The sequence below is a fragment of the Motacilla alba genome, chromosome 4, assembly GCF_015832195.1.
Source record: "Motacilla alba alba isolate MOTALB_02 chromosome 4, Motacilla_alba_V1.0_pri, whole genome shotgun sequence".
In the NCBI taxonomy this organism is placed as follows: Eukaryota; Metazoa; Chordata; class Aves; order Passeriformes; family Motacillidae; genus Motacilla; species Motacilla alba.
The window spans coordinates 7,861,028-7,875,803 of NC_052019.1; the positions used below are offsets into that span (position 1 = coordinate 7,861,028).

The 14,776-nt window shown below is 43.9% G+C and overlaps 1 protein-coding gene across 7 annotated transcripts in view; it reads left to right on the plus strand.

The window, feature by feature from the left end:
* The window catches only part of FGFR3 (fibroblast growth factor receptor 3), a 55,634-nt gene that overhangs the window by 21,142 nt on the left and 19,716 nt on the right, over positions 1 to 14,776 (plus strand). For all 7 annotated transcript variants that reach the window (XM_038135183.1, XM_038135185.1, XM_038135187.1 and 4 more), the window contains 3 exons: positions 179 to 442; positions 4,771 to 4,824; positions 10,742 to 10,911. In XM_038135183.1, coding sequence (XP_037991111.1) covers positions 179 to 442; positions 4,771 to 4,824; positions 10,742 to 10,911 — 488 coding nt within the window. The remainder of the gene's footprint in view (positions 1 to 178; positions 443 to 4,770; positions 4,825 to 10,741; positions 10,912 to 14,776) is intronic.

The window sequence follows — 14,776 nt, forward strand, 5'->3', positions numbered from 1 at the left end:
AGCCATCCTTGTAGATCAGACCTGACTGTCTTTGCACAGCTACCTGCCTGTGGCAGGCAAGGGGAAGGTCTGGGCACATGGAAGCATCAGTAGAGCAAATAGAAGATACGTTTCTTTTTTAAACACTTTTCTATCTCTGCTCTTACTTACTCGTCTCTATTTCTTTCTCCCTTTGCAGAATACTTGAGGAGCGAGACCGCCTTTCTGGAAGAGTTGGTGTTTGGAAATGGAGATACCATTGAACTTTCCTGTAACACCCAAGGCTCTTCTGTGTCTGTTTTCTGGTTTAAAGATGGTATTGGAATTGCACCTACCAACAGAACTCATATTGGACAAAAACTGTTGAAGATAATCAATGTGTCATATGATGACTCAGGGCTGTACAGTTGCAAGCCGAGGCATTCCAACGAGGTCCTGGGAAACTTTACAGTCAGAGTTACAGGTACGTGCAGAAATACAGCTGTTGCAGTGATTTTCTCTTCTTTTTTTCTTTTTTTTTTTTAAATTTTTGCCCTTTCACATGTTCAGCACAACTGGTGGTTTGTGGTGTTTGTCTTTGAAGGGTTTGTACCTCCCTGGTAACTCCTGACTGGCAAAACAAACCAATTGAAGAATGCTTACGTGTCTGTACCAAATGTTGAACCTTGATGTTAATACTGAGAGAGACTTAGAAAGGGTGCTGGTCAGATTAAACCTCAAATCCCCCTTAACACTCAAATAGATGTAATGCTACAAGTGGCTTTGAAGTTTTTTGTGAGTGAAGTGGCTTTTTTGAGTTTTTTGGGGGTTAAATGATGTTCTGTGTTATGTGACAAATCAGTGGCAAAGTTGCATATAAGAGCTGGAAGTTCCTGAAGACTGTTTCTCTGTTGTAGCTGGTAAATCTCTGCCCTCCATCATAGTTATCAAAAAATACTAGCTCGTTTTAGAGGTAGCTTATCTGTAAACTCTGTATATCCAAAATATGTGCTTCGTCAAAGTTACTTATTGGGATTCATACATTGCAAACAGGTGCTGTCTTAGCAAAGCACATGCTGTCATTTGCTTGGCCATATTTTTTGTGATGAGGACGATAGAACAGAACAGCTACAAGCTGTCCAAGCCTGGATCACTAAACACAGAGTGCCAGAAAAATCTGTTGTTTTCAGATAGCTAACCACCAACACAAAGGTCATTCTCATGATTTCAGGCTGGTGCATTGGTAGGTGGATACTCATTACTGTGAGCAGATACAAACTCTCCTGATCACAGGTTAAAAGCCTGAATTTTTGGGAGAATTAGCCCCTTGGGGTGCTCAGGTTTTGAAAACTTTCATTTGCTCTTAAACTGTTGGAGCTTTTTCAAGAATCCTTGAATAGCAGGTCCTTTCTCCAAAAGTTGAGTTCCCTCAAAAAATAAGAGTCTCTGTCTGAAAACCAAACACAGAGATGTTTGTGATTCTGAATAACATCCACTCCATAGAGAGCTTTCTTGTGCAGTAGGATTTTGTGTGAGAGAAAACCATCATGAGAATAAAAGCTCGTTTCACCAAGCCTTCAGCAACATCTGCTTTTTATTGAGCGTTACTGGAGATTGCTGTGAATGCTTCAAGGTCATATCAATTAAATGGTTAAAGAAGTATTTGGCCCTTGAAAGGCTTTCTTTAACTAGGTACGATTATTGGAACTATCCAGCAAACTGCAGGTTGTTAGAAATGTTACTCTCTCTTTTTTTCCTAAGTGACTTGAAAATGCTTTTGAGTTCAAGGGGCAGCAGGGAGGCAGGAGAGGGCAGCTGGTTACATGCTCAAATGAAACAGCTGCCAGCCCCAAAAGTTTGTAAAGTGAGAAATTGTTTTTAATAGTGGAAGGACTGATAATCCTCTGCTTTTAAAAAAGTTTAAGCCCCTGTATTATTCCTCTTCACTAATAATAGCTAATAACAGCTTAAGAACTAGCGAGTAACCTGAACCTGCTTTCTGACAACATTATGAGTCTTTGATTCTATTAGCCCACTGTCATTACCACCAAAGTGCTGGTAATGTGGGAGCCTCCTTTTTAGCTGTCAGCAGCAGTTGTTTTAAACTTTGAAGCCCTGCTTTGTGTGGCAATAGTGGCGCCTCTCATATACTCAGATATTTCTTCATAATTAGTATTGATTGCTCAGCGTGGCACTGCAGAGATGAGATTGTGATTAGAGATTTGTGGTTTGTGTCCCCAATTCTTAAAGGTAATGCCAGCAATTAGCTCAGGTATCTGGTCAGGTGTTTGTGTGGATATCTGATGTTTGGGGCTGGAGTTGTTCTCTGCATTAAATTGGTTTAAAGCTGTACTAACAGACTGGAATTGCTCTGATCTCTATTCTTAAGTGAGCACAACTAGGCTAGGTGTGTTTGGAATAGCTGATCCACCTGTAAGTTCCATTTTGAGAATGCTTCCATGTCTTAGGGGCATATGAGGATTTTCCTACACAGAGCCATGAGATTTGAGTCTGCAACAGACTGACTGTGCTGCAATGACTCTGACTGTGCACAGGGGGATGTTTGATGCTGGAAGCAAAGCAAGTAGATGCTGGAGCTGGCATTCAAGGGCTGAGAACCGGGCTGATTTGATCTCTTTAAAATTCCTCCCTTGACAGACAAGGGCTTGAGTGTTGTGTTTACAAAAAGAACCACACTGTCCCCTTAAAACCTGAGCCCTTGGAAAGGCTCGTGTAGAGGCTGCATGCCCAAGCTGATACTCAGCCCTGCTGGCAGAAGCTCCATTTCTGCAGCCATTTCATGCACAGAACAGCCTTTGGATCTGGTGGCTGAGCAGCACCCCTGTGATGATAATGGACTGCAGGCTGGTACCAGCAAACACAGCTTTCAGAACACCCAAGGCCAAGCATTACAAAACAGGTGACTGAACAAATTAAGTCCCTTTTCATTCATAATTAAAGTCCTTTGGAGCAGTTCTTGCCAATACTTCAACAACTTCTGCTAAGGATTACTGTTTTAGTAAATGATAAACAAATAGGTTATAATTTTTAGTCACCTTTTGGAAGAGGTGATGTTTTAGTAACTTGAATAGGACAGTAGCTATAAATATGGAATATTTGGTCTTAAAATCTAAGCTGCACTTCTCATCTTAAAAACGAGCAAAGTCAAAGACTTTCCTCAACCTTGTGAAATGATTCTGAATTAGTTTAAAAATTGATTCTACTCCTCTGGTCATGATGGATTTATTGGAAAGCGGAGGTAAGCTATAATCATGTGTTAATATGTGGGTAACCAAATCTGAGAGCAGAGCTCAGAAGATGCTGATTTCTCTGTCGATGCTGGTGGGGATTTGGCTCAGTTTCTGCCTTTGCCAGGACTTGAGTAAACCTGCTGGATCAGCCACAACACCTAAACATCCACTTCACTTTCAGCAAGCCCCATGGCATTTCCCTAGTTCTGCTGCCAGCAGGACCTCAGCTGTGGATTTGCAGTTAGATACGTGCCTGGAGTCGTCCTTGAGGCTTTGCCAGGGAGAAGGTGCAAAGCACGATGAGCCCCTGCAGTCTAAGGCAGGGAGATGTTTCCTGTGTTGCTTCTGTGGATGGTGAAAATGCCAGGAAGGCCCTTACAGATTCTGCAGAGAAGAATTTGTTGTTACCGTTCCTTCTTTTTTCCTCCTTTTATCCCCTCCCCACCTTTTTATTCCATTTTTATCTCCACTGTGCTGGTCAGAAGACAGAAAACTCAAGTGCATCTTGCAATCAAGGATCTTCTGCCTGGCTTGATCTAAAGCAGCTCTTTACATTTCTGGCCACATGTTGAACATTCATAATGTTTCCTGTTTTCTAGTGTTTAAGGCCAAGTTCTCTTACCACTGTCTCAGAGCATAAAGGCTGCTAGCTTGTTAGCATTTTGCATTTATTTTAAAGAAAAATTCCTGGAGATTATGTAACAACAGTGATGCTAAATCTTCCAGATGTTGAACTGTACTAAACTAAACTGTGTAAACTAAATTAAACACTAAGCTCCTATTTGATAATGGCATTTACATTTACAGTAGTCACTTGAAGGGGGGAAGAGGGACTGAGCCTTCATTGTGACAGCTTGGAGAAGGTGAAATGTTAGACCACATTAAAAGAAACAGTTCAGAATGTTTTGGAGAGATACAGATGGAAAATTCCCACCTGTTTACCTGTATTGAGTTACAGCCTTGAGGTGCTTCTGTGGGCAAAGTATAACTAAAGGAAACTGGAATAGCCATCAGATCGTTGATGGGAGAGAGGGTTGATTGCAAGAAGTTCAAAAGTTTTGGTCTTAGTGCTTGAACAAGGAGTTAATGAAGGGAGGTGTGGCAGGGGGATATTGAGTTATTAGAAGAATGCAGGGAAAGTGAATTAGAAATGCTGACCTGTCGTTTTGAGACACAGTAAAATAAAAAGTCTTCAGAGTGAATGCTAGAGGGAAGGAAAAAAAAAAGGGCAGTCAGAGAGCTTGTCCTGCTAAAAGAAATTTTCCGGTTTAAAATTCCTTTTGTATTTATGAGGAAGAGAACATTTCACACAGGGAGGAGTATTTGACATTGGACCACGTTTTCAGAGCACTGGCAAACTCTTGGCACCTCTCTCCCAGCTAAGAAAGCTCCTGTCCAGCTGTGCCTGGCCCAGCAGCACCAGAGGGGTGGGCTGGTGGAGCTGCAGGGAAGGGTGAGCCATCACTTGGCTGTCCCTTGTGTGACACCAACAGCCTCATCCAGCACCATGTCCCCACGAGCCATCCTCTTTCTGCTTCACTTCTTTCTTGTCTCTTTCCAGATTCCCCTTCGTCAGGTGATGATGAGGATGATGATGATGAGTCAGAAGATACAGGTAATTCATGTTTCTGGGATACAGAGGCCTTTTCTTTGCAGAAGCTGTAACTCCCAAGCCGTGCAGCTCATCTGGGTGTTCATACAGCAGCTCTCTCTTTGTGTTAAAATCAGTGACCTTAGGATGGAACCATAATGAAATTTATCTAAAAATTTAGGAACAACTGCCAGAGTGGTATTGCTGCTGTGGAATCCTACAGCAGCAGTACTGTATTCTGAAGATTTGATGCTGAGAATCTGAATACATGAGTAGTTACCAATTCTCCTTGCATGTAAATCCAGACAAGCCCACTTACTACTATATATATGGTTTTTTGTTTTACTGCACTGATGTTACACCACTTTTATACCATTTCAAACCATGATTGCTGTACTTTTAACTATTCTGATTCTGGTCCTTACCAGCATCTTGAGAGGGGTCAGAGTACAAAACATACACTAGCCAAGGGCCAAATTTACTGATGCCATAAGTGAGAGCAGCCTCTTTGGCTTTACTGGCTTTTTCTTTCACTCCTGTGAGGAAGAGAGTCCCAGGACAGTGCTTAGTGCTTTCACGATGAATCTCTTGCAATCCCAGTGCTGCTTTCTTTAAGTGCAGTAGCATTAATCAGGATCATTACAGGCTTCAGAGGTGTTAGTGTTGGGTTTTATTCTGCTCTTGATACTTCTGCAGAGTGAGCTGCCCATGTGTATGTATTTTTAATAAATAAATGTCTTTGCATTTGAACTTCCAATCGGCTATGTACATTGGCAGGAGTTCAACATGACTGGAAAATCTCTCCTGCCCATAACATTGCACATGCAGGACTCTTTCAAACAGGTCTGCCACTGCAATAAGTTTATACTGCTGTGTGTGCAGTGTGTGGACAGTAATGGTGAGTTACGGTGCCAGGAGACCCATCAGTGGCAATTAGTGGTTTTCTGATAGCTTCTAATTAGGGGCCAAATCCTGCCAGGTGACAAATACCTTGGCAGAGGTGCTCAGCGCTCCTGGTACCTGCTGAAGAATTGTACAGACATAGGGAAGGTCTGCTTTGGTCAAGATTTTTTCCTGCTGCAGAGCAGCTTCTGATGAGCACAGCTGATTGTTCTGTACAGTTTTTTATGTGGTTTATAGAGAACTCGATCTCTTAGCAACAGGTATCACAAAACATCAGCTGGCTTATGGTACAGAAAGACGTTTTTCTTCACTGGAAAGGAAAACACACATTTCACCACATGTATTTATAGCCTGTTTTCTGGGTCTTCTTGACTTTGAGGCCGTCTCTGGTTTTAGACCTGAAGGTAATGGCTGGCTTTGCTTAAAGGTCTCGTTATAAAAGGTTGGATTATCTTCTGCTTTAAAAATGGTTGATTAGGTTAATGTGTCAGTGCAGTGAAACCTCGTGGCATTTCGTGACATGGGTGTGCTTTATGTTGCTTTCTTTGATGTCAGATCCTCCACTTAACCCTCAGAGGTCTCTTGAGTCTGGGGAGTTGTGTTGTTAACCCTGGTACCACCACTGTCAGCACATCCCACCAGGAGCAGGGGCTGCAGAACCATCCCAGGCAGGTGCACACGGTGTAGCCAGTGCCATGTTCTGTGAACAGCCCAAAGACCCAAATCCTCTATCTCCTGTGACAAAAATGAGCCCTACTAATGAGGTGTATGAGCCCCTGCTCAGGCATCAGATACAGCTGTGGTCAGTAGTTAGAGGAGGAAAGGCAATAAATGCTTTCATGCAAAAGAAAAATACCACAGACTCATGGGATGGTTAGGGTTGGAAGCGACCTTAAAGGTATCTAGTCAGTATAACTAATGTTATATAACTAGTTTCATTATTAGCAGGAGGCAGTCTGTCCTGGACTGGCTCACTGAGTGTTGCCACACTGCATGTCACTGAATAAAATCCTTTTGTCCTGGCCCCTTGTGATGATAAATTACTTTTCTGGCTTGTGTCACTCAACAGAGTTTCTCATCCTCATATAGCGGAGATTCCAATAGCATCATGGAGCTGATTCCACTAGCATCATGAGTTTGAAGCCAATCTTGGTAATTTTAAGGGTTGGAAATACTAAATTCCATGTGGAGTGCCCTGCTCTGCTCACTCTCAGCTTCCTCTCTGAAGGGTAGCCCAGAAACAGGGCGTTCCTTAGGGATGGGCAGCAGAAAAGAATTGGGAGAAACTTCTGCAGCTTCAGATCAGCTCGTTTGTTGCAGCCTTGTCACAAGCCATGATCCGCCTTTGCAGAAAGATGCTTTCTGATACCTCTGTTCTCTACAGCTGTTTTCTCTGGCCCCGAAACAAAAACAAAACTCCCTTTTCACACAATGTGCTTCTGCCCCAGTGCTCCCTACCCCTCTTGTATCTGTTTGTTTGGAGCCCCCGCTGCGCAGCCCCAGCACCTTCAAAGAGCCCCCATAATCTCCAATTAAATCTGGCTCTGTCCTCAGAGGCGTCAGCTGGGGAAATTACACAATTAGGGTTGATTCTGTCTGCCACAGAATTTGGTGGCAGCTCCTAATTGCTAAATGAGTGCTTGGCTGTATTAATTATTCCAAGTATTGCTCTCGGGTTTTTTTTTAATTGGTCATTCCAGTTGGATGGGTGGCCGGTGTCTTTGACGAACAAAACGGACCATCAGGCTTAGTGTTTGATGATGGGAAAGGGCTGGTGATAATGTTTGGGCGTCCCTTTTTTTTTCCACACCTGCACATGCAAAACCATTGCTAGTAATTAATTTACAGAGAGCTAGTCCAGAAAAATTTCCTGTCTTTCATCCTTCCTCTTTTCCCGCTCCCAAAACTCTCTGGAGCTTTGCTTGAAAAGAAGAGTTAGCAACATTTTCAGGCCCTTAAAAAGTGGTAATGAAGGGACTCAGAGAGCAGAGCAAAGCAAAAGCAGGGATGTTTTGTTCACTGCTCCTGCAAGTGAGAACAAAGGCACTGTTTTCAATGTGTAGTCGCTTTCTTCCAGTTCCAGTTTGACTTGAGAGCAATGCCCTGTTTGAGTCTTGGCACAATAATCCAAGGGTGCCCAGCCCTGGCAAGCCCTGAATCTTACAGAAGAGCACTGAAACAAGGGAAGGCACTCAGGGAAGAAGTCATGTCTAATTGCAGCAGGCAGGAGTGAATTCTGCCTTTGCTCCATATGGAGAATATCCCCATCTGGAAACTTTCCTGGGCTCCATCTTGCTCCTCTCTGATGTCTGATAGCAAAATCCCCCTTGGCTTCAGTGACTGCATTTGCAGCCAGTGGGTTGATGGATTTCCTGTGAGATTCAAACTCATCTTTTAAATGAAAAAATGTGATAAAATGTCACCCTGCAGCACATACAGATGTTGTGTAAAAGGGAAGAGCCCCAAAAAACAAAAGGAGGAACCTAGTCCTGACCAGGTGACCATGTGATGTAATTACACCTCCGTGCCTACATGATTGTCACCAACAACATAAAATGGGATTTATTGTGGGCAGATATGTTAATCAAACAACAGGACAGGTTATTTGCCTGCCCTCTGTGACGGTGGCGAAAGGGGACTTTTCCATCCGTGCCTGGCCTTTGCCATAGCTCTCCTCTGTAGCCCTGTTAACCTCTTGTAACATCCCCAGAAAATCAAGATGCATTGCCAAAAGATGAGGTATTTGGCCAGAAAATAGCCCAGGCTTCAGAAACCAAGGAGCAGCATGGGTTTCTGGAGCCCTCTCCTCTTCAGCCTTTCCAACGCCACCCCAATGTCCTCTGCATTCACTCCCCTGTTGCTGCCTGGGGACTTGCCCAGTCTTTGCTTGGCTTCTGCCCTTCCTTCATACTATAACAGCATCATCCTTTTACCATCAAGACCTGTTCCCTTAGTGGTTGCACTCTCTTAATGTTTTATGGAATATTCCCCATTTTTGTGCAGTTCTGCCATCTGGAACAGTGGATGGCTGCATGATGTCCCATTTTAGCTCACTTTATCATGAAGTACTTCAGGCCTCCTGGATGTGCTGTGCGTTCACAGCAAAATTTGTAGCTGGGATTTTCCAGGGCCATGGGAATTGCGGGGATTCCTCCTTTTGCTGTTGTTTGTGCCAGCCATGCTCCTGCTGGATCCTGGCAGGAAAAGGGCCTTAAGCAGTTTCGTTATTTGAAAAATGAGGCGTACGCGGGATGTGTGAGCGCAGATCCCTCTGATACGTGGGGCTGACTCTGATAGGCATCACGCTGTTGTGCAAGGCAGGCCGAGGGCAGATGCAAACCCTCAGTACTGGATTTCCCTCCCTGAGATGGTGTTAGTGAGGCACCTGTGCCCAGCCATGCCACTGCAGAGGGAAAGCAGAGGGTACATGAGGTGTGCCCAGCAGGGCTGTCTCCAGCACATGGAGGGGCATCCTGGATGAAGGTCCTGGCATCCAGTTCCTCATGGGCTTTGCAAGATGGAGGAAACATGGAGAGAGTGTTGGCAGGTGCTAAAAACCAATGGGTGCATGGATTGCCTTGGCTGAGCTGTATGACCTTTCCTGCAATATCCTTGGAGCTGGAATGCAGCAGGGAGCCTGCATGGGGGACACTGGGGACCTGCACCAAGGTGGGGCCAGTCTCTGACTTACTGGAGTTGTAATGGGATGGATATCATGAAGCCAAATGCCTCAGGGATAAGGAGTGCTGGAGAAAGGGAGCAGGTCCCATGCGTCTCAAAGGAATGCAGCAAGAGGGAAGACTTTGTACACGGTTGTCATTAAGTAGAATGGGATTACAGGGGCTTCAGAGTAGCACTGAGATGGGCTGTGACTCTGGCTGGTGTTTCTGAGCATTGTCACCACTGCAGGAGAGGCCAGCAGCAAGGCTGTCCCAACAGCTTTGGTGGCCGTCGTGTTCTCCAGGGCAGTTCTTGAAAGAGCAATGCCTTGGCCAGTTTGTCTTGGCCAGAAGCACATGTGCCTCTGCAACAGGTGCTCCATGTCTGTGAGTTTTTCTTACCCAACTGGAGGAGATGCCATTTACACTCCTTGCCCTCCTTCCTGCTATTTTGCAGCCCAGACACTGCTGGCCCCCATCTCCCTTTGCCCTTGGTGTGGAGCACAGATCTGGGGGGCTGAATGTGGCCCTGGTGTGGCAGGGGAAACACACCATGTGCAGCTCTGCAGTGTTGCCTTAACCAGAAATGAAAGCTTGGGAGGCTTTTTTAAAAAACTTTTTCTTTCTTCCCAGTATAATGAGTTTGCCGCTGCTGCTGCCTTAATTTGGAGTTAATATGTAATGTTTGTAACACAGCCAAGGAATGTAGCTGTACTTGAGGCAGATTATAAAAAGTATCTCATGCTAACGCTGGTGTTTTAAAATTTATCCCTGTTCAAAGGTAACATGAATCTTTAAAACTAAAATCACTCGTACTTAAAGAACATAAACACGATAAACCAGTTTGGCACTGGCGCGTTTTTTTTCTTTCCTTCCCTTAAGGAGGCTACACTGCATTTGTACTCGCTGAGGAGGAACATTTTCCAGTGCACTCAGCTCATACGTTTTGTCTGCTCCCTTGCTGGCCCATCAACATTCTTTTACAGTTCTAACATCTTTCTGCTGTTTATGCTTCTTGGCTACTAATGTCCCAAAGGTACATCTGTATCTTTTTACACACTGAGGCCAGATTCTCATCCTGATCTGGGATAACTCTACTTGTTGATTTAAAAGGAGCCACTTTAGATTTATGCTGGCATTACCAAGACAAGAACCTGGTCATGAAACTTTCATCACAAAACTGAAATGCAAACACCCTCTCTATGTCAATGAGAGTCATTTAGCTGGAAAGCATTTCTGTGTCATTTATCTTAACGGCAGCAGGTAGCAATTTAACTGTCAATCTGCACATGCCAAAGACTCCTCAAATGCATCTGCTCACCAGCTGATATCCTCTGCTGCAGAAAGGGGCCTGTTCAGCTTGGTTTTTCCTTTCTCAGGTGTCCCCTTCTGGACCCGGCCAGATAAGATGGAGAAGAAGCTGCTGGCAGTTCCCGCCGCCAACACCGTTCGTTTCCGATGTCCGGCGGGTGGAAACCCAACTCCTTCCATCTACTGGCTGAAAAATGGCAAGGAGTTCAAAGGGGAGCACAGGATTGGGGGCATTAAGGTAAGCTCTTGGTTTGGATCTCAATTTTTTGTTATTTCTACCAACTAGAAAATTGTATTGCGCGGTGATTAACATGGGTAGTTTAAGAGCACTGTCCTGAGTGTGTAGAAATGAAGGTGGTTCTTGCACTCTTAGGAATTGCTTGGCACCAAAAGTGTTAAAAAGGACTGCTGTCCTTTGGGATCAAAGGCTAATTCCGTCTGAGTTTGTCTACAGTGGTCATTCAGGGAATAGGTAAAAATGAGGCTGGGTTTATGATTGCATTGTGAACAGGGATGAAAAAGCAGGAGCAGAAACTTCTGTCCTTATTTCTGGAGATGAGCCCAGTGCATTGAGATGTGTTGGACCAAGCCATAGCTGCTCCCAGCTCTCAAAGAAAATCTATTCAGTGTCCTTTGAAGGTATAGGAAAGACCTCACCAAAGAGCTGGATCATCATGCTGGTAGTCATTAACATTCTTGTGGTATAAATCACTGACCCTTGGTCAAGTGTTGGATTCCCTTGTAGCCAGAGTAATAGCATCTGCTCCTTGGCTGCTTTCTTCTTCCTGCTTCCTTTTTACCATGAGGTGTTCTGGAAAATGCTCTGGCTCATGTTTACAGCTAGAGCTCAGGGACACAAAACTCCACTGCAGTCAAATTATTTAATTAGCCAGAAGTTTCTGTTCTACTTTATATGATGAATTATGGCAGGATTTTAAAAGGAAAACCAGCTTTTCTCACATTTTCCTGCTGTTGTTATTACTTTGTCCTCTTGAGGTCACAGTCAGACTCTTTTTTTTCTGGTTTTATTTGGGGACAGTAAAACTGCTGAAGCTCATTATAACAAAATCATAGCAGGAAGGACTCTTGAGCAGCAACTTTTGCCTGCACTCTCCCAGCCCTGACATATGCCTGGACTCTGCTGCTAAGGAGAGAAGGTTCCTTGTAGGAAGGCACCTTCATCACAACTTGGAATAGCTGTGTGCTGATGCCTGCCACATCCGTAGTGTTTTGAAAGGGGACTGGGCATGCAAAGCGTGCCATGCTCCAGAAACCAGAGAAGGATTCAAAAAAAGTCCCCCCTCCCCACAGTTCTGGGCTGTTTCTTTCCTGTTAGCTCAGACCTGTTCCTGAAAGAGCCTTTTGTGATGGCTTCAGAGAAGCCTTTAAAGCTCCTTCCTCAGTCCTGTCCCTGCTCCAGTCTGGATGAGGCTGAGAACACGCTCAGGTTTGGATCTTCTGAAAAGCCATGGAGGGTGAAGAAGTGGGGAGGCAGCTCCTGGGGGTAAACTGCTCTTCAGCAGATGACATTCACAAAGCACAAGCATCTTTTACTAATTGCAGGCTGTAAGGATCATCCTGAAGTGTTTTCAGGCTTGCGTGCGCCATTCCAACAGCTTTTTACTAAACTGTGTCACATCAGCTGCACTAAATTATGCCTGCAGAAGTAAATCTGAAGCTGAAAGCAATTCCCCTACCCACTTTCCAGTAGTTTTAATCTATCTTTGAGTTTAAATTGACACGTTTCATCCTCTGAAACACAGTAGTGAGTCTTTGGCATCGCTGTGCTTTGTTTCTCTGGGGGCACCTTCCAGCAACAAGTCAATGCTTAAAAGAGCTGTTGAAGGCAATGTCAGGACAATTACAGGAAGATTGGTTTAAGCTCTCTGTCTAGGTGTAGTTCTTTGTCCCATTCTTAATATAAAGACATCTTTCTCTGTAATTTTCCTTCCTTTATTTGCTTGCTTTTGGTCATGAGCCACAGTTAGATCTAAGTAATCTAGCGTAAATCTCATCCAATATAAATATACTGATAGATATCAGCTGAGATTTGAACCAGAAAAGGGGATTGAAAACCTGCTCAGTATCTCATGTATTTAAGATTTAAATTCCCTGTTACAACTTAACTTCATAACAGGATTAGGCAGCTTGAAAAGAATGGGCAAGATCCAGATCTGGCAGAGTTTGGTTGGCTTGCTTCATCGCGAGATCTGGTCTTAACCCAGAAATCCTTGAGCCGGGAATGTTCACATTTGTTTTCAGTGCGTGAAAGACTTTTAATGTTGATTGTGAGAAGTCTGTTGTCAGCGAATGAAAGCTGACCACTCCTCCACATCTGCCCCTTGCACATGGCATTTAGACCTGTGTGACTGGCCAGGGTAAAGCCTGCAAGAGAGAAGGGTGAGTGTTGAAAACATGATAGGAAGGCTAACCTGGTTTTGTTACAGTTCATCCTTAACTGGTTAAAGAAAAGAAATTCATATGACTTATCATATGCAATTTCCCAGAGAGCATTAATGGTTAAATCCGTGTTGGAATCTCTAATATTGTAAGCCTGTGTGTGTTAAATGACCCTAGAAGGGAAGATTGAGGGGGAGGGGAGAGGGAGGATTATCCCTTCCCCAGACCATTGCACTGACTTGCATACCAGTCTGGCAAACACGAGGTTCCAAGTGTGTCTGTAAATGTTTGTTTCACAAGGAGCCAAGAATGACAACACCAAATAAACCAGAGGGATTTCCAGTATCTCACCCACTTGATTAATGCCTGCACTAAGTCACTTCACGTTTCTAGTGTTTTATTGAGTGCAGTGACTATCCTAACATGAGAATTACTATCTTTTGCCAAAGGTTTTCAAAACTAAAAATGTCTTCCTAAGTTTCCAAACAAGTTCTGCCCTATGAGTCTGTGCCCCCAGGTTCTTCTCTATTCAGAGTACAAAGTTCCCATCACAAACCTGACAAAGAGAAGTTTTTGAAAGTGTCATAAAAGTGTCTTTGAAAGTGCATCCTTGGTAAAACACCTAATTTGGACCTGGTTTTAGAATATAGGTCAGACTAGGGAGTCATCCATGTGTCTGGAGCCCCATTTCCTTGGAGTAGCTCTTGGGGTTCCAGATGTAAATATTTTGCAATGCTGAAAAGAGGATTTAAAGAAACCTTTAGACACGACTATGAGTCAAGACAGTATGGAAATGAGCCTCTGAGCAGCCACAAATTTGCATTGAAGCTTCCGTGACAGTCTGGTGTGTTCAGCTGCAGGCTCGGGGTCCAGGCTCTCCGTTCTCAGAGCTTCTCTGACTCTGTGATTTCCACACGGTTACAGAGGTGCAGCAAGGGGGATGTTGCTTTACAAAAAGTGAGATGTTGGTTCTGCTCCTTCACTGAGCTCCTCCATTTGTACCATCCTGGGTGGGCAGAGGATCAGTCAGAGCTGACCAGACATCTGCCACAGCTGAGATGTCTGTACCAAATGTTTGGTCACAGCCTCCTGTTACCCATACTCTAAAATGAAAAGAAATGCCATATTCAGCCTTCTCCGAAAAATGGGGTGCTCAGCAGTGCTGTTTTCAGGGCTGCAGAGGTCTTCAAATTGTTAAAATGACATTTGCTTGTTTATCTTGCAACTAAGCTGTCTAGTCTTCTATGGTTTTAAACCTGCTCTTTACAAACTTCTGGCTTTGATTGCAACTTGGCCCTCTTACAGAAAGCATGTGGATGCAATTTATGTATAGCAAAAGAGGTTAAATGACTTCATATTTGAGTTCACCTGCTGCAGCAAGAAATCTCCAGGAGCAATTACACCCTTGTTTTTTTCCATCAGCCCCTGACATTCTATAGTGCAGCATTATTGTAAATCTCCTATTTCTGTGTCCTTGGGGGTCACCTTCAAAACGTTTAATAAAGTTAAATGTTCTGCTTTGGGTGGCAGAAGGCATCAAATGAATATCCAGAGATTTGGAGAGCTTTCATATGCTATGCACCCTGAAGTCATCTTTGTTGCTGTTGGTTGCTTTCTGTATTAATTCAAGATTTGCTCTCCATATCCATCGTTTCCTTTCTAATCATTTGAAACAAACATTCTAGCTGAGATCACAGGGCAGC